The following is a 27,514-nucleotide window of genomic DNA, read 5'->3' on the forward strand; positions in this document are numbered from 1 at the left end:
TATTTATTGTATAATTTTTAATTAGTTAGATAGTGTAAAAAATCATATTAATAATGTATAGAAATTAACCGGTGGAAAAGTGTGCGAGTCACAATGAGATTGAGGCTTTCATGCCTCATGCAAAGTTTTTCTTATATATACGTCACCCTTTTGTTTTGAATTTTAAATGTTATTTTGTTGATTCTGTCTTCAATTTCATCCTCGGGTTACTGAATTTAATTTTTTTTTTCTTGCATTATATTAGAGTGTAATTGATATTATTAGTAAATAAACCAACGAAAGTTAAAAGTTAGTTGATTAAATAAAAAATATTTGATCAAAGAAAAAAATTGATAGTGAAATGAGGATATATAATATATAAGAAAAACTAAAATTGTTAGGAGTTTATAAAGTAAAACGTTACAACCTAAAGGAATAATTTTCTTTTACCAAATAACTCCATTTTAGTCAAACAAATTTTTAAGTTGGTCCAATGAGTTAGAATTTAACTTGTTTAACTTATAAAAAGCTCCACTAAAAAAATTTATAAAAAAGCTAACAAAGGACTTATTTATCTTGTTGAACACACTTTTAGTGTTGTTGTTTTCTCCATAATTCTATATTGTTTTCTTGAAAATATAGACAACTTATATTAACTTATTTTAAATAAATAATTACATATTTTCTTTAGATTTCTAAGACAATTGAAAAAAAAAGCCTGAAATAATGACGTTGCTTATACCTGTGTCTTTCGTGATCTTCTAGTATTCTTCCACAAACAAGTCCTATGAAGCCACACCAGTTAAATTAATTATTAATCATCCCACTATCTTTGGTTTTAGGACAAAACAAACAGCGAAGCTTTTTTCCCACTCCTTTCCCACATTAGTAGTATAGTCTTTGAGTATATTTATTTCCAAATTCGTGCCTCATAGTTAGTGTAATCCAAACCAGAAGTATCATTGCAATTGTATATTATCCATATGACAAAATAATAGGCCTTAGTTATTACTACCCCATCAAAGCGATAGATAGAGATATCGATAGAAACACGATTTTTGAACTGTATCTGCTTGCTTCGTGATCGTGCAGTATAGGAAGCGGGTCCCATAATACGTGTCTCATAACAAACGCGTTTTAATTGAATGATCGTGTTTTTAGTCGCTAACTAAATGATGACCACAGATTTATTTATTTTTCTTAAATCATATTATCTTTGTCACAATCTTATTTCAACGGGATAAAATTATTATAGGCATCAAAGTTGTTTCACCAAGTATTTCTCTTGTTAAGTATTTGTAATATGATCAATTTGCTATAGACATCCTTTCACATGTGGAAAGCTGAAACCGTTAAGATATATTTCAGTTTGTTAATGTGGAGGAAAAATATGTGATCCATATTAATTAATAGTTTTCAAATATATACTTAACGTAACAGTATGTTTAGAATTTAAATCCAAAACATCTAATAAAATTTGGACAACATTATGATAATTAATTCATACGCTTGGTGGTTCATAAGATGTTTGTTTGTTTAGTGTAATTAGTATTTTTTTTTTCTACCTTCCTTTATTCTCTTGTCAAAGTACAGTGTGATATAGTATGTGTATGGGATGTGATTCTTCTTATTCATATGATGGAGCTCTCGGGGCAGTTGGAAGAGTGGGGAATAGGGGACCATTACCAACCAAACAACGTAAATTAATTATGCGTTGGGTTGTGTAACAACTTGTACAATTTGCCTAAGTCGAGTGCTCGTGGGTTTTCGGAGAATAGGACATCATAGAAGCATGTTGGTCTTTCTAAGATTTCATTGGAAAGTGAATAAGGAAGGACTTAGTTAGAGATAAAGAAGATTGCCCAAAAACATTATTATTATTATGGGCGCCCCTTGTAGTACTATCTTACATTACATAACTAGCTCTGCTTACGTGTAAATTTGTCCTTTATTTTCCTTTGATAATTCCAATTTAATCTAGATTCGGTGTAAATCTAATTTTCTTGTCACATCTTTTAATTACCGTTTCTACTCCTTATAGTATAAAATAAACATTGAAATGTGATTTGGTCTCCTATAATTTTACATTCATATTTTTTTTTCTTTTTATTTTTAAATCAAAACATTTAACTCTTTATTTTTTATAATAAATAATTTTAGTCCTTCTATCTATGACATTTCAAAGTCTTTTGATGTGACATATTGATCCAAACATAATACTTATGTAGGCTATTGAGAAGGGATTAAATAAAACCAAAAATAAAAAAAAGTTTTAATAAAAGTTAAACTCACGATTTTCTATTTAAAGACGAGATAATAAATTGCAAATACACCTACTTTAATTAATTAAGTTTATAAACACTATTTTGTATGTATCATTAGTTAAGAGTTATTAATTTTTTAAAATTATAAAAATTTATAAATTAAAAATATCTAATATATAAATTTTTTAATTTTATTTTATATCATTTTATATATTTTTATTTTGAATAGTTTACTCATTTTTATTTTTATTTTACCAATTTATAATTAAATTTCATAAATTAATATATAAAATGATTTTAATATACAGATTATTTTTACTCCAATTATGTAATCAATATAATTACATCGATTAATATATAAATTATACAAATAACATAAATTTATTTTAATATGAAAATTATTTTTATTCTAATTATATAAACTAATAAAATTTTAATATTTAATTTTGTAGGAAACTTACATATTAACATTTTTTTTAACTATAAAAAATTATTTAGTAAAAGTTTTTTAACACCAATAAATCTATAAAATTACATAAATTAATTTCAATTATTTATATAAATTATTTTATGTAATTTACAAAACTATGTAAATTTATTTTTTTATATAAATAATAAAAATTTTATTTTAATTATAAAAATTAATAAATTTTTAATTTTTTTATATTATTTAAATATTATTGTAAATTTACATAATTTCTATAAATTGCATAAAATAATCTATATATTAGTTTATGTACTTTTTAAAAATTATAATTAAATAAGAATAATTTTTATATATAATAATTTATTAATTTTTATGAAAATAAAATTTTATAATAAAGATAAATACATGTAAAATTAAATATTAAATATTTTATTTTAATTTAAAATATTTATAATTAAAAAAAACTGATAACTCTTTACAAATATTACATGTAAAATAGTGTTTATAAAATTAATTAAACAAAATAAATATTTTAGTAGTTTATTGTTTTGTCTTTAAATAAAAATTCATGAGTTTAATTTCTATTAAGACTTTTATTTTATTTTTTCACTTTATTTAATTTCTTGACACATAAACATCATGTTAATAGTCTACATAAATACTATGTCATCACCAAATAGGCCACATCAAAGTTAACGAAATTGTTTATTTTAAAATAGGGTGACTAAATATCTTGATTTAGAAATAGAAGGACCAAGATCGTAAATTTAAAATTATAGGGGAATCAAAATTACAATTTAACCAAAAATAAATAAATGAGTGTATTTATTCAAATTAATTTTTAGATATATTAATTACTAATCACAAAAAAAATATATTAATTACTTAACGAGACATTAATTCTTCGTACACATAAATGTATTTATTGTTTGATTTAAATAATATAAACCACACTCATTGCTAGGACAAATTATTCTTGTAATTACGAGTTGTGTTATTAAATGTAATTATCATTTAAATCATTTTAATATATGGATATTTCTTGAAATAAATTTAAATTTGTGATATTATTGATTAAAATTTAACTTTCTTAACTGTTTGTTTTGATTTTAATGAATTAGTTGTTTATTTCTTATATAAAAAATTATTGATATTATTATGTAGTGAGTGATATATGCTATCTACATCGCATTTGGTTTGACATTTTGGAAAAAAGAAAGTTTAATTTTGATTTTTATTTTACAATATTAATGGAATATTAAATATTTTTTAAATATCCTCAAATATTTATTGTTGAGTGAGAAAATAAAAAATATAGAAGAGACGGAAATTGTATAGTAATGTTTTTCTTATAAATTTTTTATTATTAATTATATTTCTTATTTTTGTGTCAAAATTTTAAATGTCAAAATTTAGTCATTGCACTCCATTGACGAAGAGTCAAAATCGAGTATTAGAAGAAGTAGTGCAGAGCTAATTCAATTGTAGGCTACAAAACCAACCTCCACTAGAACAAACAAGTCCTAGTATTGTTGTTATCATCGAGTGTCTGGTCACAACACCGGAGAGTGTGCTACCCTTAAGGATAACATAGAAAAGTTGATCTAGAAAAGATAGTTGCAGAGATTCGTAAAGGATAAGAAACCTTCATGAGAGAAAGAGAGGGAATGCGATAAAAGTCGAGAGTGCAACTAGACTTGGGAGACAATGGAAGCACAACGCTAGGATGAGACTTCTCCATCCGAAACTTAGATTTGTGGTGTGATCAACACGATAGCAGAAGGATTTGCATGAGGTGGAAACTAGAACTTAGCGCCCAAACGCTATGTCCCTAGCCTTATGTTTGTCAACTCGGTCGCAATTGGAAAAAAGGTCACCCCCCATCACTTCAACGGATGAGGATTTTAAGGGGGATAGAGTTGATGCACAATGATCTCATGGTCATCAAACTAGAGATTGCTAACTTCTTAGTATGCAAAGTCTTGATTGACTTAGGGAGCTCGACCGGTATCCTCTATTGGTCTACCTTCAAACAATTGGATATCCAAGAAAGTCAGATTGAGTCGTTCTAATAACAACTCATTGGCTTCTCAGGAGAGACAATTGACACGATGAGACACGTCAACTTGCTAACCATTTTTGGAGACAAGAAGGGGTCCAAAACCATCATGATCTAGTACCTCTTAGTCAATGTTCTCACTTCCTATAATATATTAATTGGGTGTCCTGCACTTAATGAATTGGGGGCTATCATTTCAAATCCCCATCTAGTGATGAAATTGTTGAGTACAAGTGGCCAAATTATCATTGTTAGAGCCGACCAAGTGATGACACAAGAATGCTACATTGCAAGTCTCAAGATTGCTAAGGAAAAGAAGGTGGCAAAGCCCAAAGAACAACTAATATCATGCACCTTTCTCAACAACAATCTAGGAAAAGTAGAGGTCTACCCTGGAGAAACAGTGCAAAGAATAAAGCCTGCCAAAGAAGTAAAGCTTTTTCAACTCGACAAATAACCATCTCAGTACACCAAAGTTGGATGCCAGATGAGTACTAAAGTTGTAGAATCCATACCCTAAGTACTAACAAGGAATGTCAACCTTTTTGCATGGTCAACATTAGACATGCCTAGAATCGACCCCAAGTTTCATTGTCACCAGCTAGCCATCTCCCCTAAGGCTACCCCATAGAGAAAGAGAAAACTCATCCCCGAGAAAGGAAATGTTGTTGATGAAGAGGCAAAGAAACTTTTGAATGCAGGATTCATCAGAGAAGTACAATACACCACATGGTTGCCCAATGTGGTAATGGTAAAGAAGTCTAATAATAGGAAATGGAGGATGTGCACTAATTATGCAGACTTAAACAAAGCTTGCCCAAAAGACTCGTACCTGCTTTCGCTTGGTTGGTGGAGCATCCAGATTTTCTATCCTTAGCTTTTTAGATGTTTATTATGGGTATAAACAAATCTCAATGTTCAAGTCCAATGGTGAAAAAACTACATTCATGATGGATACGACTAACTACTATTACTCAGTTATGGAATTTGATCTTAAGAATGTCGAAGCAACATATCAAAGACTGATGGATAAGATATTCGTCAAGCAACTCAAGAGAAATCTAGAAGTCTATGTTGATGACATGGTGGTCAAAAGCACGAGCACCACTTCTCACACAGAAGACTTAGCAGAGATCTTTGCAGAAATGAGAAAATACAACATGAGGCTAAACCTTGAGAAATGCATATTCGATGTATAGGGCATAAAATTCCTTGAGTTCATGCTTACTCATAGAGGAACTAAATCCAACCCGAAGAAGTGAGTAACCATCATTGAGATGAGAAGCCCAAACCCGTTGAAGGAAGTCCAAAGGCTTACATGATGGGACATGGCTAGGCCTTTCTTCAAATTGGTGAAGAAACAAGATGAGACAGAATGGAAGGAAAAGTGTGAATCTAACTTTTAGAAGCTCAAAGAGGTCATCACCTCACCACCTATCCTCACAAGACCTCAACCAGGAATAGATATGATTTTGTACTTGACGATGTCAAAACACGCCTTAAGTTAAGTAATCGTGGTAGAAGAGGGTAAAATTCAAACCCATGTCTACTACATTAGACGAGTCCTAAAAGATGCAGAGACATAATATAAGATGATTAAGAAATTAGCCTTAACTCTAGTCACTTTTGCTAGAAGACTAAAGCCATATTTTTAGAGTCATCAGATAGTGGTTTGAATTGATCATCCTATTCAAATGGTGTTGAAGAAACCAAAACTCGCAGGTCGAATGATAGCTTAGTCAATCGAGCTGTCAAAATTATGAATAATACAAACCAAGAGGGCCTATGAAGGCTTAGTGCCTAACATATTTTGTAGCTTAGTTAATAACTGCTATGAAGGTAGATTCATTATGATGGGCGCCAAATGTTCTTCCCAAATTTAGTATAACCTCCTCACAATGATGCTCCTTCGTGAGCTCCTCCACGAACAGTGGTGGGATGTACTTGCAAAGACACTCTGACGCTTAAGTTAGTGGCGCAGAGGTAAGAGCAAGTATCTTAAAGTAGGTTGGAATAAATTTTGTTTACCTAGACCTTGAGAACTTCGTTTATAGAGGTGAAATAGAATGATAAAATCTCAATTTCCCTTGTAAGATAATGTAAATAGAGAAAGATATGATTCTATCTTATCTTTCCTCTTATAATAAATAACTTTCAGTATTTAGGGATATCTCTATCTTTCTGGTTGAAGATTGAATTTTCCTCTTATCTTAATTCGATCGACTAGATTCTCTAGATTCCGAATAGACTACTTGGTTGACCATCAAGTATAAAGACTTGCCGAGTCCGAGTAGTTCAAAAATAAAACAAAATAAGAGGAAAAGAGTATAAATTAACTTAATTTTCTTCTATAGGTTTTTTATAAGCAGTTCTTCTGGTTATTATCTCAATTTTTGTTTTTCTAATTTCTTTAGGTAGTATGTTTTATTTTGTTTTTTCATAAATAATGAGATGTTTCCAACTCATTCTAAAATTATGCAATCATTACTTGAGTTATCATCCAAACAACTCAATTCTCATGTATTCCATATTGTTGAACATTAAAAATGAGTTAACTATATGTTGTCCATTTTTATTTTGATGTAGTATAATTTTTATGTGTAAATATAAAAAGAAAAAGAGAAAAAAAGTAAGTGAGAAATAAGTCAAAATAGATCGTAAGTCCCCTAATTGGTCAAATTATATACAATCTTAAGTTAATATTTTAATATATGTTTAAAACTCTCCCAACCATCTATAAATATTTTTTAAGGAAAAAGAATCTTGAGAAATTGCTCTACTTAAAGGCAAGATATACCCATGCTTGCTTGCATCAAGGTCTACTTTAGATCAAATGTGCATATTAATGATTATTCTTGTCAATGACTCGAAAAGAGAGATATTTCATGTTTTAGTGGAATGCCACCACGAGACATGTTTGTGGGGCTGTACAGAGTATGGGAGAAGGTAGAAGTGTAAAACCCTTTCTAAGAAATATTATGATGGAACAGATGTATGTAATGTTAGTACTCTTTTCCTTCTTTTTTATGTGTGTGCATTTAAGGTTATTAGGTAAAAATCAAGAAAAATAATAATATTTTTATTTTAATTAAATATTTATAAAATTCCTTTTTTATCTTATTTTCTTCTCACATCACTATAAATGTATATGTAAAATGATTAAGACTTAAAAATATTTTTAATACTTAATAAATATTTTTTTTTTTGTGTTTACTTTCTAATAAATTTTTGTTTTACGTTGAATATCTAATAAATCAATAATTTGTTTTCAATCTTTGATATTTCTTTTAATCTCTGCTAAATTAAAAAATTTTATGTTTGCTACCTAATTTTTATTTCATTTGTAATTATTTGATACTAAAATAAAATTCACTAATTTATCAAAGAGTAAACATACAATTTGTTAATTTATCAAGGACTAAAATAAAATATTAAGGACAAAAAAAATTATTGTATTATTAGGAACTCAACATAAAATAAAAATTTATTAAAAAATAAACACAAAAATTTAGTATTTATTAAGGATCGAAAATATATTTAAGCCAATAATTAAATATTAGAAAACAAATAAGGGTATACTTGATGAAAAAAAAGTAATTAATATGATGTTCAACTTTGCAAATGACATATAAATTGAAACAAATTTTTTTTAAAGAAATCCAACATTTAAAAAGAAATGGAGAGAGTATTAATTATTAAACTTCGGCTCATCATCATTTGATTTGGAACATTGGGCTATTGATCCTTTTAACAAGTCACCTACTCTTTTTGGAGTAATTTTAGGCTACGTTTGGTAAGTCTTTTGAGGAGCTTATAAGCTCCTTTAACTAGCTTATAAGTTTCTTTTTGTCAAAATAAGTTTGTATGGTACACAAACCTATTTTAATAGTTTATTTTTCATAAGCTACTTCAAGCAGCTTATTTTGATAAGCTACTTCAAGTAACTTACAGAAAATAAGTTAGCCTATAAGCTACTAGTTTTTTTTTCTCAATTTTTACTTACTATTTTTTTTGAAATTCCATTTTATTCTTTTATTCAATTTAAAATTTGTCTTATCTTGTTTGTTTGTTGTCTAAAAATATTTTCATATATAATTTTACATTCTTACTCACACACGACAATCAACTCATCAATTCTTATCACTATGTACATTGTTCCTTAAGGTTAGAAATTATTTGTCTCGAGCAGTGTAGGATAGAATGAGAGAAGAGAAAATTAGAGAGAAAGAGATCTTAGAGATCGTGTGGTTGAGTGTGAGTGTCTGAATCTCCCTAGTGTGGTTACAATTTATAGTGTTGGTACCGTGGCTCTAATAGGCATGCGACTTATTACAAGTGTTTGTGTTGGGGGTCCTATCCTGAGGGCTGTCCTAAAATTATCGTATGCCTATATATATATGTGTGTGTGTGTGTGTGTGTGTGTGTATGTATTACAAGTCGGTTCGTGCTAAGACATCATCAACTTGTGTCACTATTGAGCTTGTCACCAACTTAACTTGTTATCCTTAAGTTGACCAATATGCATTAAGTCACATGCCACGTGTCCATAACGTGTAAAGTTGATATTTACTCTAGAACAATTGCCCCTTAGTCGAAATTGTCTTAGAGAGGCAATGTTGGCTTAACAAGTAGAAACTTGATATTTACCTTGGAACAATTGTCCCTAAATTGATATTGTCTCAGAGAGGCAATGTCGGCTTAACAAGTAGAAAGTTGATATTTACCCCAAGGATAAAGCAATGTCTTTAAAGATATTTATACTTCTTTTCACATATGGAAACAAAACAGTTTACCTTGAGTCGATATTTTCTCAGAGAGACAATGTCGGCTTATTGACTATAAAAGCCTTTCCTTTATCCTTTGTCTACATACAACTTTGTTGGCGCTATTAGTTTCTCTTTGGAATATTTATGTTATTCTCTCCTCTTTATTTCTCTGATACACTCGTGTGCGTTAATTTGGTGTAACTGACTACGTACTTCATTAAATATTTCTACCTTTCTCTTATTCCAAAAACTGCTCCTGCAGTTTTGCTGACACAAAATGGATTTCACATTTATCTTCATTCATTAATGCTTTCTTTTCTTATTGGTTGGTTCTAGAATTCTATTTGTCTACAAATCATCCAAGTTCTTTTTGCTTCTTCTTCAATCTTGTTCTTTGTTTTGCTTTCTTCATTAGTCATCCAAAATACCTTGAACTTTTTGTTTTCAAGTTGAAGGTATTTTGGGGACTAATGACAATGCTAAATCAACTTTCATGTTTTCTCTTTCACTTCTTTCATATGTTGAGAACTCTTTTTATTGTCTACTTTTTTCCAGGTATTTTTCATGACTAAAAGTAAATGTGACCAATTTCAAGGGCTACACATTTTTTCACATTATAACACTTGTTCTTTTAAATGTAACAACTGTGAAATAAAACAGAGGAATATTGATAACTGTGAAATTCTGGCTAAGAATGATTAGAATTCCTTTACTTTACTGTTGTTTTTAATGAAATAATGAGGAATTTAATATCATGTTAATTTTTTACCAGTAGGATTCAAAGGAAGAAAATTTCAAGTGTTTTGGAGGAAAATTGATGCAAAAACTTGAAGAAAAGTTGAAGATTGGGACAGCTCGCTTAGTGCACAAGACAGGCCCAGCGCGTCTCCTCGCTTAGTGCAAAAAAAGCCCACGAGGAAACCCAAAGGTGCGCTTAGTGCGAATCCCGCGCTAAGCGCGTGATCACCGCCATACTTGCTAAGCCCAGATGTTGTCGTGCTCAGCGTGTGATCACACAGCCATTCCCACTAAGCCTAGAAGTGCGCACTTAACGCGAGGTCGCGTGGATTTTAAGCTACTTAGGCCTATAAAAAGAGTAGAAAGCAAAAGGGAAGACACCCTGAGACTCAGAGCTCTCTATTGAATACACCCAAAGACTGAGCATCTCTCAAAAGGGAAACCTTCTCTCCCTAGTCATTCTCCCCTCTTCCTTTATCCATCCCTCTTCTTCTTCCATCCACATTAGCCCCTAAAGTGTAAAGCCTCTCATGGCAATGAGAGGCTAAACTCCCATTGTTGGGAGCCTAGCACCCAAAGGTCCTTGTAATGTAATCTTTTCTTACTATCTATTTAATGCAATGTCCATTTTTATTGTTTCTTTCATGTGCTCTATTGTTATTGTATGGCCTAATCACCCATGCATCTGTTTAGAGATTAGGCATCGGGAAGTGTTAAATTTCTAAAGAACCGGGAAATGACATCTAAACAACTCATTACTAAGGATAGAGTGATCTTGTTTTGCCTATGCGTACATCTCCAAACTCCATGCAATTTATTGTTTTATCTCTACAAAGGGATTTGGGAGAGAGAAAAGATAAATTAGGCTCTTCATCATGAGGGATCAAGGTTGAGTATCTTAGTAGATGTGGGTGGAATAACATTAAATAGAGAAACACATTAATATTGCATCAAGGGTGGTTATGCATGCTAGGCCTCAACATATTTAAATTCTGAAGTTATGATTTTCATTTAATCTTGTTATTTTACTTGTCTTTTATTTTCCAATTCTTTCTTTCTTCTTTCCATTACAATTCCCTATCTCTTGCTTTCAAATTGGATATACATCAACTCAAGTACAAACAAAGTTCTTGTGGATTCGACACTTGGACTTTCAAGTAAATTTTACTACTTGAGACAAAATTTAGTGCACTTGCCAATGAGTTAACAAGTTTTTGGCGCCGTTGCCGAGGACTTTGTTCTTCGTACATGGTTGTTCACATATCCCAATTTGAAAGTAATATTTCTTTATTCTTTAATTTTTTTTATTTAATTATTTTACCTTGATAACCTGCACGGTAATGTATCTCTTTCTTGTATGCGAGGTACATTTGCATGGGAAAATCTTGTTCCCTTGAATCCAGAGATCGAAGCGACTTGTAGAAGGAACAACGCTGCAAGAATAAGGAGAGGGAAACAAGAGGTGTAGATCAATCAAAAAGAAAGAGGACCCTCATCTTAATTATCCTCTCGCTCTCCTGTGATCAATCCACATCCCAATCTGGAAGAACGCATCATGGCAGAAGACCTTCCACAAGGGATGACGCTAGAGGATTACTCTAGCTCTGCTACCCCTCAGTACTTCACTAACATAGCCAAACCAGAAGTTCAAGCGGTCAATATCACATACCCACATTCCCTCATCCAGCTGATCCAAGGGAATCTATTCCATGGCCTACCAAATGAAGATCCATACGCGTACTTGGCCACATACATCGAGATCTGCAACATGGTGAAGATCGTGGGAGTTCCAAAAGATGCCATCCGCATCAACCCATTCTCATTCTCCTTGGTCGGTGAAGCAAAGAGATGGCTTCACTCGTTCAAGGGGAATAGCTTGTGGACATGGGAAGGGGTGGTGGAGAAGTTCTTGAAGAAGTACTTTCTAGAGTCCAAGACCGCTAAGGGAAAGGTGGAAATCTCATCCTTCCACCAATTCCCTGATGAATCGCTAAGTGAAGCACTTGACCACTTCCATGGGTTGCTCCAGAAGACTCCTACACATGGGTTCAGCGAGCCAATCCAGCTCAACATATTCATTAACAACTTGCAACCCCATTCCAAGCAGCTACTCAATGCCTCTGCCGGTGGGAAGATTAAATTGAAGACATCAGAAGAAGCCATGGAGCTGATAGAGAATATGACAGCCAGTGATCACGTCATCCTCCGTGATCGAGCATACGCACCCACAAAGAAGAGTCTTCTTGAGCTCACTTCTCAAGATGCTATGTTATCTCAAAACAAGCTCTTGGCCAAGCAATTAGAGACCCTCACAGAAACTCTGAGCCAGCTCCCTCAGCAGCTGCATGCAGTGCATCTTTCTCCATCTCCAGTCATGCACATTGAGGGATGCAATATCTATGGTGGGGTTCATGAGTCAAGCTTGTGCATGGCTCAAGACGATGCATTCAAGGAAGTCAACTACAAGGTCAGTCAGAATCATCAAGGATTCTATCAAGGAGGTCTGCCAAGGTACTATCAACAAGGAAATTTCTCACAAGGCCAAGGTTGGAGATCCCATCCAGGGAATAACTTCAACAAAGACCAAGGAGGTTCATCCAATAGACCTCCCAAACAAGGCCCAAATCTATATGAGAGAACCACCAAGTTGGAAGACACGCTGACACAGTTCATGCAAGTTTCCCTGTCAATCCAAAAGAGCACTAAGTTAGCCATCAAGAATTTGGAGGTGTAGGTGGGCCAATTAGCTAAACAACTGACTGAAAGGCCCACTGTAACCTTTGTGGCCAACACTGAGAAGAATCCCAAGGAGGAACGTAAGGCAGTTGTCACTCGAAGCTAGAAGAAGGAGAATGCTGAGGAAGAAAAGAGAGTTGATGGAGTACTAGAGGATGTGAGCAATGAGGAAGGAAAGGATACAAAGAGGGAAGAAGATGATGAGAGGAAGGAGAATGACAAGAATATCTTAATCCCTAAGACTAAGAGTCAATTAGCTCGGGAGGCTAGAAGAGAAATACCACCAGCCCAAGTAAAGGAAGCCTCGTACCCTCTGGTGCCATCAAAGAAAGATAAGGAGCGCTACTTCGAGCGGTTTATAAACATCTTTAAAAAACTTGAGATCACCATCCCTTTTGGAGAGGCCCTACAACAGATGCTATTGTACACCAAATTCCTAAAGGACCTTCTCACTAAAAAGGGAGTACATCAACAACGAGAGCATAGTGGTAGAGGGAAATTGTAGTGCAGTGATCCAGAAGCTACCACCCAAGTTCAAAGATCCACGAAGCGTGACCATCCCATGTTCTATTGGGAATGTGTCCATAGGGAAGACTCTCATTAACTTAGGAGCAAACATCAACTTGATTCCCATTTCCATGTGCTGAAGAATCGAGAACCTAAAGATTGATCCTACAAGGATGACACTTCAACTAGAAGAATGCTATATCACAAGACTGTTTGGGGTGGTTGAAGATGTCCTGGTCAAAGTCTGTCACTTCACGTTTCTGGTGGACTTTGTAATCATAGACATCGAAGAAGATGCTGATATCCCCTTAATCCTGGGGCGACCATTCATGCTAACTGCAAAGTGTGTGGTGGACATGGGGAATGGAAACTTAGAAATGAGCGTGGATAATCAGAAGGTGACCTTCAAACTATTTGAAACAATTAAGCATCCCAACGACAACAAACCTTGCTTCAAGGTGGAGGCAATTGAGCAAGAAGTCGACCTCGCTGTACAACACCTGACTACCCACTCCTCACTTGAAAAGACCTTGATAAATGCAGTTGAATGCTTGACCAATGAGGAGGAGAAGGATCTCGAAGCCAGTCTTGGAGCGATTGAAGAAGATCCCTACAGGGGAAGATGCTGCAGAAGATTTGAAGAAAGACAGCCTTGCAGAAAAATCCAAAGGTGGAGTTAAAAGCCTTACCCACGTACGTGAAGTATGTCTTTCTGGAAGAGAATGAAGTCAAGCCGATTGTGATCATCAATGACCTATCATCAGAAGAGGAAGCATAGTAGATAGAAGTTCTCAGAAAGCACGAGGAAGCTATTGGGTGGCATATCTCAGATCTCAAGGGAATCTGCCTGACCTATTGCATGCACAAGATCATGATGGAGGAAGAGTACAGACCAGTGAGACAACCATAGAGAAGACTCGATCCATCCACAAAAGAAGAGGTGAGGAAGGAAGTCCTCAAGTTGCTTGAGGCTGGACTTATCTACCCCATCTCTGACAGTGCTTGGGTACGTCCAGTCCAAGTGGTGCCCAAGAAAGAAGGAATGACAGTAGTCCGTAATGAAAAGAATGATATCATTCCAACTTGAATTGTCACTGGATGGAGGATGTGCATCGACTACCGCAGGCTCAATGAAGCCACAAGGAAAGACCATTTTTCGTTGCCATTCATAGATCAGATGTTGGAGCGGCTAGCAGGATAACCTTTCTACTGTTTCTTGGACGGATACTGAGGGTATAATCAGATCCCAATGGATCCCAAGGACCAAGAGAAGACAACTTTCACATACCCTTTTGGTGTCTTTGCATACAAAAAGATGTCATTCGGGTTATGTAATGCACCAACAACTTTCTAGAGGTACGTGCTAGCTATTTTTGCAGACATGGTAGAAAAGTGCATAAAGGTCTTCATGGACAATTTCTCAATTTTTGGGCTTTCCTTTGACTACTTCTTGACTAATCTAGAGCTCGTATTGCGAAGATGAGTTGAAGCAAATCTGGTGCTGAATAAGGAGAAGTGTCATTTCATGGTCCAAGAAGGAATAATATTGGGCCACAAGATTTCAGCCTGAGGCATTAAGGTGGACAAAGCCAAAATTGATGTCATTGAGAATTTACCTCCACCAATAAATGCCAAGGGTATCGGGAGTTTCCTCGAATACGCAGGCTTCTATCAGAGGTTCATCAAGGACTTCTCTAAAATCGTCAAACCATTGAGCAACTTGCTGAATAAAGAGGCAGTCTTCAAGCTTGATGATGAATGCTTGGCAGCTTTTCAGACTCTGAAAGATAAGCTTGTATTCGCCTCATACTGGTTGCACCTGACTGGAGTAAAGAGTTCGAGCTAATGTGTGATGCAAGCGATTATGCCATGGGTGCAGTGCTAGGACAGTGACAAGACAAGATATTCCATGCCATATACTATGCCAGCAAAGTCCAGAATGACACATGGTTGAATTATGCTACCACTAAAAAGGAGATGTTGGCCATTATCTATGCCTTGGAGAAGTTCTAGTCATACCTGGTGGGCTCTAAGGAAGTCGTCTTCATAGATCATCCAGCAATCAAATACCTTTTCACTAAAGCAGATTCAAAGCCAAGGTTGATAAGATAGGTCCTTTTGATTCAAGAATTCAACATCATCATCAAAAACTAGAAAGGATCTAAGAATGTAGTAGCTGACTATCTCTCCCGATTGGTGAATGAAGAAGTGACTCAAGAGGAACAAGAAGTGAGGGGTGAGTTTCTAGATGAATCCCTCTTATCTGTGGTTGCAAGACCTTGGTTTGCATATATTGCTAAATACAAAGCTACTGGAGTCATTCCACATGATCTCAACTGGAACCAGCGGAATAAATTTCTTTATGATGTCCACTCCTACGTCTGGGATGATCTACATTTGTTCAAACTTGGAGCAGATAACTTCTTGAGAAGGTGTGTGACCATAGAGGAAGCTTAAAGCATACTATGGCATTGTCATAGATCACCTTATGGAGACCATTACAGTGGAGACAGAACAACTGCCAAAGTACTACATGCTGGATTTTTCTGGCCATCCATCTTCAAGGATGCTCACAACCACGTACTTCGCTGTGGTGGGGGGGGGGGGCAGATTTCCAGAAGGAATGAAATGTCATTGCAAAACATTATTGATGTAGAGGTCTTTGACTATTGGGGGATTGACTTCGTAGGCCCTCTACCATCCTTATACAAGAATGTATACATCTTGGTGGTTGTTGATTATGTTTCTAAGTGGGTGGAAGCCATAGCCACTCCAAGAATGTATACATCTTCGTAGGCCCTCCCACTTTGGAGTCCCTAGAGTGCTTATCAGTGATGGGGTACACACTTCTGCAATGCACAACTGCAGAAGGTTCTAGGGCACTATAATGTTAGACATAAGGTGGCCTCACCTTATAATCCCATGATCAATGGCATGGCAAAAGTGTCAAACAGAGAGCTGAAAAGAATTTTGGAAAAGACTATCGCATCCTAAAAGAAAGATTGGGCAGCTAAGCTTAATGACGCCTTATGGGCTTACAGAACTGCATTCAAGACTTCCATATGCCTCTCATCCCTTCAAATGGTCTATGGGAAGGCGTGTCACTTGATGGTGGAATTGGAACACAGGGCTTATTGGGCCTTCAGGCTGCTAAATTTTGATGAATCCCTATTTGGTGTGAAGCGGAGACTGCAACTACTAGAGCTAGAAGAGATGAGATTAAACACCTATGAATCATCCAAGATCTACAAGCAGAAGATAAAGACGTACTATGACTGAAAGCTACAAAAATAGAACTTCTAACCCGGTCAACATGTGCTTCTCTTCAATTCAAGACTCAGGCTCTTGTCGGGAATGCTCAAGTCAAAATGGTTAGCACCCTTTGTGATAAAAGATGTCAAGCCATATGGAGCAATGGAACTCATAGATCCAACATCAAGTGAACCAAAGAGGAGCTGGATCGTGAATGGACAACACTTGAAGGTTTATAATAGGGGCCACCTAGAAAGATTGACCAACGTCATTTATCTCTAGGACCCATAAGGAGTCCCACGTCAAGCTAGTGATGTTAAAGAAATGCTTACCGGGAGGCAACCCAGGCTTTCTTCTATCCTCTTCTTGCTTTCTTTAGTTGTTTTGATTTTATTATTTTTTAAATAATAATAATAATAATAATTTTTTGTGATTTTGTAGGTTGAGGGGTGATGATTTTAAGGAAGAAGCTTCCGGCGCTAAGCACACCATCTCACACTAAGCACAACCATGAGACAACGCGCTAAGCCCAGTCATCTCGCTAAACGCCAGTACCACTATCTGGGAAGGAAGACCAAGGGACTTGCGTCCTTTAGGCACTAAGTGCAACAAGATGTTAAGCGCCGGCACCATTAATGCAACAGTAACTATCAGGCTACACATTAAGTGCCACACTCGCTCTAAGTGCGCCACTCGTAACTATTGGAAGTTAGAAAACCACCTAAGACTATAACTCTTCCTTCTCCCTTTTATTCTTTACGCATTTCACTCTTGTGCACTCACTTCATTCCTATGCCTCTATCCACATTATTTTTTTTGCATCTTCCATCTTGGTTATACTTGCATTCTAGTTCTATTTGGTAAGATGAAAATTGTTTTTGCAAACATGCATTGTTTCTCTCACCCTGTTAAGCTCGCTAAGCCTGTCTCATGGCTTAGCGAGTTCTTATGTTCTGGGCAACATTGAGTTTTTTGGGTTTTAATGAACACGCTAAGCGCCCCTTGGCGGCTTAGCGTGAACTTGTACTTTTGGGTTCAATTTGATGAACGCGCTAAGCTGCAGCTACGTGCTAAGCACATTCTTGAGTCACATGCATATGTTTTAACTTTCTGGGTTTGTGTGTTGAATGTTCATGCATGGGGTTAGCACGCAGTCTTGCGCTAAGCCCCACTGATTTTTAGTACCTCATCCATGGGCTTAACGCGAGACTCGCGCTAAGCCCCACTACTATTTTGTCCTTTTCGAGTCTTTTTGTTTTCATGCATGGGCTTAGTGCGCTGTCTCATGCTAAGCCCCAGTCTAAGTTTGTTTCATGCATGGGCTTAGCATGCAGTCTCGCGCTAATCCCCAGTGTCATGTGTGGGCTTAACACGTAGCCTCCCACTAAGCCCCAACATGTTGCATTGGCATTAAGCGCCCAATGGCGGCTTACCTCCACACTAACCCAGACTATGAAGCCATTGCAACCAAGCTGTGCACCCCATGAGGGCGATTCATGTTGAACATAGAGGGAGCTCCGTGGAAGATTTTGTGGAAGGACCTTACCACCTTGACCTAGACCTGGAGCGTGCTGTCATACTTTAACATCGCTCCTACCTCCCACACTTTTGACATTAACGTGGATCGGGCTCGCCTGATATATGGGCTCGATGAAGATGGACATGGACGTGGGAAACATGATTTCCAAGTAGATTACACATATCGCCCAGTCATGTACATCTAGACTTGGTTGTCCCGCACTTATTACCGCTCTATACGACGCTTAGAGAGTTGACTCTGATACACTGACATACGAGTCCCTGATCCCAGTGATTAACCTGGCCTACATTAAGAAGAATTGCTAAAATCCAGCAGATTCTTCTATTACATTTCCAAGGCCGAGGCGGGTCTAGGCCCGAGCTACTCAGGATGCACCACCACCAGTCGTCCCACCTCCAACCGCATCTTCTTCTGTCAGCCCTTCTTCTTCCTCTTCTTCCTAGTAGGAGCATCCATTAGGGCCAACGCCTCGTCGTCAAGAACTTGCACCAGCTTGCCATTAAGGCCAGCGCCAGAGGACTTCATTCAGCGAGTTTTCTGGCCAGGAGTCCAGCCCTTTACTAATGGGGAGGGGTGACACCTCTGGTGTTGGAGAGGTTGCAGACGCTGGGGTAGACACTGACTACATCGCTGATCACACCACCATTCCTGCTAAGGCTAGAAGTGCGCGTTTAGTGCGAGGTCTCGTGGATTTTAAGCTACCTTAGGCCTATAAAAAGAGTAGGAAGCAAAAGGGAAAAACATGCTGAGACTTAGAGCTCTCTATTGAATACACTTAAAACATGTGCATCTCTCATAAGGGAAACCCTCTCTCTCTAGCCATTCTCTTTTTTTCCTTTATCCATCCCTCTTCATCTTCTATCCATATTAGCCTCTAAAGTGTAAAGTCTCTCATGGCAATGAGAGGCTAAACCCCCATTGTTAGGAGCCTAGCAGCTAAAGGTCCTTGTAATGTAATCTTTCCTTATTATCTATTTAAGGGAAACACTACCGTACAGGAAAGAGAAGGGCTACATATTTTGTAGGTCTTCTAAATACGATTTTACCCTAGTTTGTGATCAGGGTAACCTTGTCGTGCTTCTTTGTTTAGTACTTCACGTTGGGTCTATTTTGAAACATAGGTCATTCTATCTTTTTAACTTTTGTGCCATTTATTGCGTTGAAGTGTCCTTTAGCACTTCCCCATGTTTTTCTTTGTTCTTGTAACTGTAGTGATTCCTAGTGTGAGGCTTCTTTACTGCTTTGATGTTTTTCATTCCTCTTTTACTTATAAATTCTCACTTCTTTCCCTTATTTGCACATCATTGCCTTCTTTTAAGTTTCTTTCATTAAAAAATATCTATGATCACTTTCTTTTCTACTTGATGCTCAACCTATTTTTCTTTCATTAGTCACTTACGTCATTTTGACAAACATGCTTGTTGTCTTCAAAATGCTAGAGTGGTTAACACAAGGTTGGAGGGTGCTTGGAGTGCCCTTGATCTTCCCCAAAATGGCTTGAGTGACTAAAGGTTCAAACACCAACGAGTCTCTTTGTCTACTTTTAGTGTCTAGAGATCATCTCAAGAGTTCTCTTTTGAGGTCAAAATGATGCCTTTTGGTGTTCTTCTGCACTTATTCCACTTGGAATACGGAAGGGTTCAAGGCATTAGAAGACTTTCTCCTTATGGCCCGCTCGAGTTATATGGATGTTGCACTTGAAGATGTCATCAAAGTTTTTGTTTTGGCTTTCTCCCATCTGGAAAGCTCTTGTAGGTCGTGGATTACTTCTTGGATGTTCTTCATCGTCTCTATATTCTCCTTTTCCTTTGTGTATTTCTTTTGAATGTTTATCTTTGTGTGATGTATACTAGGGAGGTGTCTTGTCGTATTTATTGTAAATATGCATTGATCTGATGTAGGATTTGATCTAAAGTTGATGTAATATTATAGTGTTGAATAATAAGAGAGAAGTTTTTCGACCGTATTTTGTTGTCTGCTTTGTATTTTGGCTCAACTTTTTATGTTTCTCGCATTGTTTACTGCTAACGTATGCCTTTATGCTTTGAATTGCTTTTGTGTAAATTATTTTGAAGATTTTACCCCAATTTTGGAACTCATTTTGAAGGTGCCTACTTGTAGTTGAACAAGTCATTTTCCTACAGTAGGACTTTTCTCCAGCTATTGATTTTGAGATGATGTTGTAGAAACTTTCTCATTTTATTGATTTCCTTTGTGAAATGGATCCATGGGCAGCATGTGTGCTGCTTGGCTTCCATGGAAAAATCAAAATGCATCTAGAAATATATTTTGTAATTTCTTACCCTTGCTATTTTCTTCATCTAGGTATAGTACTTGTGTAGGTTGGACGTGTTCCAAGTGCACGAAATTTTTGTCTCCTGAGAGTATTTACAAAATATAAGCTCCCTTTTTGGTCTTAGCTACTACCTTGTACGGTCTTTCCCAGTTTTCTACGAGTTTTCCCTCATGGTTGTTTTTCCCACCAATGTCGACTTTATGCAAAACTGAGTTGTCCTTTTTGAAAGCACATGAGATGGCCTTTTTATTGTATTTAATAGCTATTTTTCTTTTTAGCACAACATCTCTCAAGGCGAAAACTTCTTTTATTTATTCAATGAGGTCAAGCTTGATTTTGATGTTCCCTTCATATTGATTTAGGTTCAAATTTGCAATTCTAAAGGTTGGATCCCTTATTTCCACAAGAATGATGACTTCAGTGCCGTACACCATCTTGAATGGCGTTTCTCTTGCGACGGAACGTGGGATTGTCCTGTAGGCCCATAAGACATGTGGCATTTGTTCTACCCAACTTCCTTTAGCCTTCTTTACTCGTATTTTTAGACCTTACAAGATGATCCAATTTGTTGCTTTAGCTTGACCGTTGCTTTGAGGATGCTCTAGTGAGGTGAACCTTTCTTTGATATTCAATCTTGATAGCAATTGACAAAATTGCTTGTTAGTGAACTAAATGTCATTGTTGGTCACTATGATGTCGGGAACTTCAAACCTGCACATTATCTGCCTGAATACGAAATTCCCAACATTTTTAGAGATTATGGTGGCAAGTGTTTATGTCTCAACCCACTTAGTGAAATACTCGATGATTACCACCAGGTATTTAACTTTCCATGGAGCCCTTGGGAAAGGCCCTAGTATGTCAACTTCGCACCATAGAAATGGTCATAGGGATGCTAAGCTATGCAACTCATTTACCAATGTGCATGGTATGTCGACACATTTTTTACATCTTTCACATCTCCGCACATAGTTGGTTGTAGAAATTTTTATAGTCGGCCAATAATAATCCGCTTTCAATATTTTTCTTGCCGAATTCATATGTCCGAAATGTTGACCACAACACCCTTCATGTATCTCAGCCATTACATATTCCACCTCAACTGCTCTTAGACACTTTAATAGTGGTTGGCTGAACACCCTTCTATAGAGTTTGTCATCTATATATAGAATTTGACGACTCTTTTTTTGCAATTTCCACCTTTCCTTTTGATCTTTTGGACCAATGCCATTTTGTATGTATTCTAGGATTGATGTTATCCAACTTTCTTGGCTTTCTATCATCATGACAAACCTCAGGGTATGGATTGTTTGGTGAACAACATTTTCCATTCCCACATTTTCCTCGATGTTGGATAGCTTTGAGAGTAAATCCGCTTTTAGATTTTTCTCTCTTGGGATGTAGATGAATTCCATCTTCTTGAACCTTTCCTTGATTACCCCAATTTTGATTGCATACTTTTGAAAAATTGGTTCTTTGACATGGAATGCTCTATTCAACTGATTAACCATTAATTTAAAGTTGTTGAACACCTTAGCACTTGGACTTTCATGTCGATTGCTATCTCCAAACCTGTTACACACTATTCATATTATGTTTGATTATTTGTGAGCGAGAATGCTATTGTTAATGCTTGTTCGAGTACCACCCTGCGTGAGGATTCTAATAAGATTCCTGCTCTACATCGTGTTTCACTGGATGACCCATCGACAAACAAGAATCCTGCCTCATTTTAGCTATAAAGTTGGTCAAACATTGGGCTTTGAGCACTTGTCTCGGTTGGTACTATAGACCATATTCTAAGAATTCAATGGCCCATGTTACCATCCTTCCTACTAGGTCAGGGTGGTGTAGTATTTTCTTGATTGGTTGATCCGTCTTGACAATAATTAGATGTGCCCAAAAGTATGGATGCAATTTGTAGGCTGAGAATACTAGAGCCAAAATTACCATTTCCACCCTCGGATATCATAACTCGGGGTTTTGAAGAGCTCGATTTATGAAGTACACTAGCTTTTGAATTTTATTGTCATCTTTGATTAGTGCAACATTGTTTTCCTTTTTCGTTATTCCCACATACGAGTACATTGTTTCTCCTGGGTCTAGCTTTGTTAGAGTTAGTGGGGTGGATAGTGTTTCTTTGAATTGCCGGAATGCGGCTTCACATTCTTCCATCCCATTGAATCTTTTATTTTGAAAAAAGGTAAACCTTTTTCAACCTACTTAGCCATGAACCTTGTTAATGCTGCCTTTATCAGGATTTAGCTCAATCCCTCTTTCTGACAACATATAACCCAAGAATTTCCCTGCATACACCCCAAAGGCATATTTTTTAGGGTTCAAATGCATGCTGAATTTTCACAATTGAATGAAGGTTTATGCTAGATCTGCTATATGCTATTCTGAGGTGTTGCTTTTTACTATCATGTCATTAGCATAGACTTCTAGGTTTTGACCTATCTGTCTTTCAAAGACTTTGTTCATAATTCGCTAGTATGTGTCTCTAACATTTCTTTAGCCCGAAAGATATGCGCTTGTAACAATAATTTGCCTTCTTTGTCATGAAAGTAGTTTTCTCTTCATCGTCAGGATGCAATGGTATTTGATTGTACCCTAAATAAGCATCCATGAAGCTTAAATATCGGTAGCCAAAAAGATCTGTCTACCAATTTGTCTATGTCCGGGATTGGGTATGAGTCTTTTGGGCAATGCTTGTTCAGGTTGATGTAGTCAGCACACATTCTCCATTTTTCGTTCTATTTCATGACTAGGACGACATTGTCCAACCAAGTTGTATATCTGATCTCTTTAATGAATCTTGTCTCCTATAACTCCTTCACTTGTCTTTCAATCTCTTCCAAGCGTTCGAGAGCCATTTTTCTCCTCCTTTGACATATGAGTTTTATAGAGGGGTTTACCACCAACTTGTGATAGAAGAGGTTTGGGTCGATGCCTGGCATGTCAATTGGCTTCCATACAAACACATCGACATTTTCTTTGATGAACAAAGTCAAAGCATCCATTGTTGCTTTGTCCAAATCCGCTCCTAGAGATGTTGTTTACTCCTTCTTTCCGTATTGGAGGTTCTGACAACTTTTTCCTGGCTCTGGCCTAGGTGTCCATGTCCCTCTCTTAATGTCCTCTTTGCAATCTAACTCAACGAGCATTACCTCGGATTGATTTTGGCCCTAGGCTCATAATCCATTTCTTCCAACTTGTTTGTATCTTTTCACTTTAGCGACTCCTTGTAACATTCATGGGTTTTTTGTTTGTCTCCTTTCAATGTTATGACTTACATCTCATCGCTAAGGAACTTCATGGCTAAATGAACTTTTGAAATCACAACTCTCAACATATTCAAGGTCGGCCTGCCCAATATGGAGTTGTAGGATGATTGTAGCTTTACCACAATGAACCTAACAATGATGGTTCTGGTTACTAGTGTCTTCCTAAAGGTTACATGCAACTTTACATATCCCATTGGGGTTATATGATTATTGATCGTTGCCCGACAAGTGTACCGGGGCGCACAAGTAGTATTAAAACGGTAAGAATACCGAGTATCGATCTCAGGGAACTTGTTTTACTTGGTAAAAGTTGTCGTTTGGTGAGCAGGCGTTGGTGATGCAATTAATGGTTGAAAAGAGAAATAAAAGTATGATCTAGTGTAAATGAAAGCGAGTAAAGTGAGTAATGGTGTGTGAAAACAAATATGCGAACGTGTTGGTTCCTCCTACAAGGTATTTTGATGTAATTTAAGGATATTTCTCTACTTAATAGTGCTTCTGTATTCTATGCTGAGGTCCTAACTACTAAACCCCGATGTCTCGTGAGTTTAGCCTAATCCTAACTAGACTTTGTTCTCAGATGTCTCTTGTTGAACTTAGCCTAACCGGACAGCATAACAGTTACAACATATCGAAAAACCAAGTTACTGCACTCCGTGTCAGATATACAATAAATTAGCCCTGGCCTATCAAGTTCTAAGGATCAAACCATTTCCTAATGAGGATGATCCTAACTACACACGCGTTTGCGTGATCAAGACAAAAACATGCGAGAATTAAAGGCCGATAGGAACAAAGAACACATGAAAACACTATTAAATAGATATGAAAGATTTTACATCATTTACTCTGTAGTAGTTCCCAACTGAGGATTTAGCCTTCCATTGCAAGGAAGCTCCTTTTTACAAGTTTAAAGAGGAGAAGAAGAGAAATTGAAAAAGTACAAAGTGGTGGGGATGTCTCCTCCACCTCTAAAAACCTCACAATATCTCAAAAACTCCTTCAAAGCTCTTTAAGATGCCTCCTTTGGTCTGCTCAGTCGCCTCTAGGTTCGCACGCTCCAAAACTCCCTTCCAATTCTGTGTTTTTAGGCTTTATATGGAAATCTTGTCGGTGGCCTCTCGCTGAGTGTCAATCTCGCGCTTAGCGCGCATTAGTGAACTGTGGCTCAGCGCCAATCTCGCACTTAGCCTAGAAGATGACTAATGACTCGCTTAGCGAGCGACAACGCGCTGAGCGCGTGCTTGCAAGTAAGATTTTCTTCCAGATTCCTGTGTCTCGCTGAGCGCACTAATGCCTCGCTTAGCGGGACATACTCGTTAAGTGCACAAACCAGGCTTAGCGAGACACCAGATTCAGCACTTCACAAAATCTCCTTTTTCACCTGAAATAGAATTGAAATTTACATTAATTACAAGTGAAAGATTATAATGAGTAATGATCAATTTATTAACCAAAAGTATTTACAATCCTACAAAAAGAACTGTAACTTGGAGGAATTCTATATAATGATCAAAAGTTTCTATACAAAAGTTAGTCGTATAAAATGACTAACAAATACCGAAGAAACCTATGAGGACCTCGTTGTAGGGAAGCAACTCTGATTGTGGGATTATGAGATTCTTAAAGAAATCATAAAACATGATATTCGTAGAGCTACCAATGTCAACCAGCAACCGATGTACTTCTTTATTGTTTATGAAAGCTTTTACCAATAAGGGGTCATCATGGTCTAGAACAATTGACATGTCCTTGTCATCAAATGTCAATGGAGGGGATCTTCTTTTGTCTGAATCATAATTTCTTCCACCATGTGCGACGATTAAGACCTATCTTAAGTGTCTCTTCCCAGCATTGTTTGAGAGACCTCCGCTGGTGAATCCTCTAGCTATGACATAGATCACATCGTGATTTTTTGAACGGAAGTTTGGTCGTCTCTCTGAAGAATTCGACTTATGTTTCAGCTCGGATCCATCATGATGTACGATTTGGACATGGTTTTCTACCTCCCTTTCTGGAGTTCTATGTCGGTACCTCAGAGGACACTCTCTAGAATGTCCTCTTCTTTATTATCGGTTGGGACTTCTTGACCTTTCCTGTTGTTCGTTGTGAGGTGGTTTGTCATATTGAGATTTGTAATTATTTGTTTGACCTTGCACATGTCTGCCTAGCTATCCCCGACGTATGAGGATTTCAATGACATTTTTCAATTGGAAGCAGTCGTGTCTTGTTGTGTGATGGTAATGACAATATTTTGACTGATATTCTCAATAGTTTCCCATTCTCAACGATTTAGGGACATCCAGACGAACATCCTTTAACTCAACATTCATGATTTCATTTAATATTCTCCCTAGAGATGCATTTAAGGGAGTATACTCATCGTACATTGGCCTAGCTTTATAAGTCGTCCTTTCATTCGACTTAGGCAACTTGTCATTTTTGTTTGTGCTATATTCTTTTGCACATTTTGATTTTCTACCATTTTCAGCTTTCTGTTGGATCAAGTGGCCTCAGAATAATTAAGAAGGGGGGTTGAATTAATTATTAATGTGTCTTGACTAATTAAAAAATTATCCTTCTTAATGTTACTAGATTCAATTAGGCTTTTACTACAAAGTTAAGAAAGTAAAGAACAGAAATAGAAACTTAACCAAAGATAAAAGCGATAATTAAAAGTACACAATGGAAATTAAAGAATGTAGGGAAGAAGAAGACAAACACAAGATTTATACTGGTTCAACCACAAACCGTGCCTACATCCAGTCCCTAAGCAACCTGTGGTTCTTGAGATTTCTTTCAACCTTGTAAAATCCTTTACAAGCCATAGATCCACAAGGGATGCACCTTCCATTGTTCTATTTGAAAAACCAAGTGGATGTACCCTCCACTTGAACTGATCCACAAGAGATGTACCCTCTCTTGTTCTTAATATAACAATCCCCAAGTAGATGTACCCTCTACTTGTACCACAAAGGATGTACCCTCCAATGTGTTGGGACAAAGAATTCTCAAGCGGTTAGTCCTTTGAATCTTTGTAAGGGGAAACAAAAGATATCTCAAGTGGTTAGTCCTTTGAAATATTTTGCTTAAGGGGAAGGGAAGAATCAAAAGAATTCTTAGGCAGTTAGTCCTTTGAATCTTTTGTAAGGGAGAAGAGAGACACAAAAGAATTCAGGCGGTTAGTCCTTCTGTTCTTTTGGCAAAGGGAGAAGAGAATGAAAAAGATGAATAACACAAGTTTTTGAACAAAGAACTTTTCTTGGAAGAGAAAGTGTTGATCAAAAACTTTTAGAAAGATGAAGAGAAATAAATCAGAAAGATATGTTGAAAGTGTTGAAATAGATGAAAGAAGATATTGAAAGATTGATTCAAGGATGTTGAAAGAAGATGATGTAAAAGATGTTGAAGGATGATTAAAAGATTCATTGCCATGGTCACATATTTATAATCTTTTGATGACTCAAGTCAAAGTTTGTGACTCTTGGCAATTTCTTTAAAACTAGTCACTTAAAAAAGTTGTGACTTTTGAAAAAATCTTCAGAAACAAGTCACTTGAAGAATTGTGACTTTTGGGAATGTATTTTTCGAAATCAGTCACTGGTAATCGATTACCATTAAGGTGTAATCGATTACACATCAACAAATGTGACTCTTCATTTT

At 36.3% G+C, this 27,514-nt stretch overlaps 1 protein-coding gene across 1 annotated transcript; it reads left to right on the forward strand.

The window, feature by feature from the left end:
* Positions 1 to 11,788: 11,788 nt before the first annotated feature.
* Positions 11,789 to 13,474, forward strand: LOC100808131 (uncharacterized). Its single transcript, XM_006596797.1, has 2 exons — positions 11,789 to 12,961; positions 13,076 to 13,474. The coding sequence occupies exons 1-2, from the start codon at positions 11,789 to 11,791 to the stop codon at positions 13,472 to 13,474; spliced, it is 1,572 nt and encodes a 523-aa protein (XP_006596860.1).
* The last annotated feature ends 14,040 nt before the right edge of the window (positions 13,475 to 27,514 follow it).

The sequence above is a fragment of the Glycine max genome, chromosome 14, assembly GCF_000004515.6.
Source record: "Glycine max cultivar Williams 82 chromosome 14, Glycine_max_v4.0, whole genome shotgun sequence".
NCBI classification, from domain to species: Eukaryota; Viridiplantae; Streptophyta; class Magnoliopsida; order Fabales; family Fabaceae; genus Glycine; species Glycine max.

Excerpts from the sequence above, each read along its gene's own strand:
- LOC100808131 (XM_006596797.1), top strand. The coding sequence starts at position 11,789 with ATGGCAGAAGACCTTCCACAAGGGATGACGCTAGAGGATTACTCTAGC. Across the intron at positions 12,962-13,075 it reads TAGCCATCAAGAATTTGGAG|AAGAAGGAGAATGCTGAGGA; the intron begins GTGTAGGTGGGC and ends ACTCGAAGCTAG.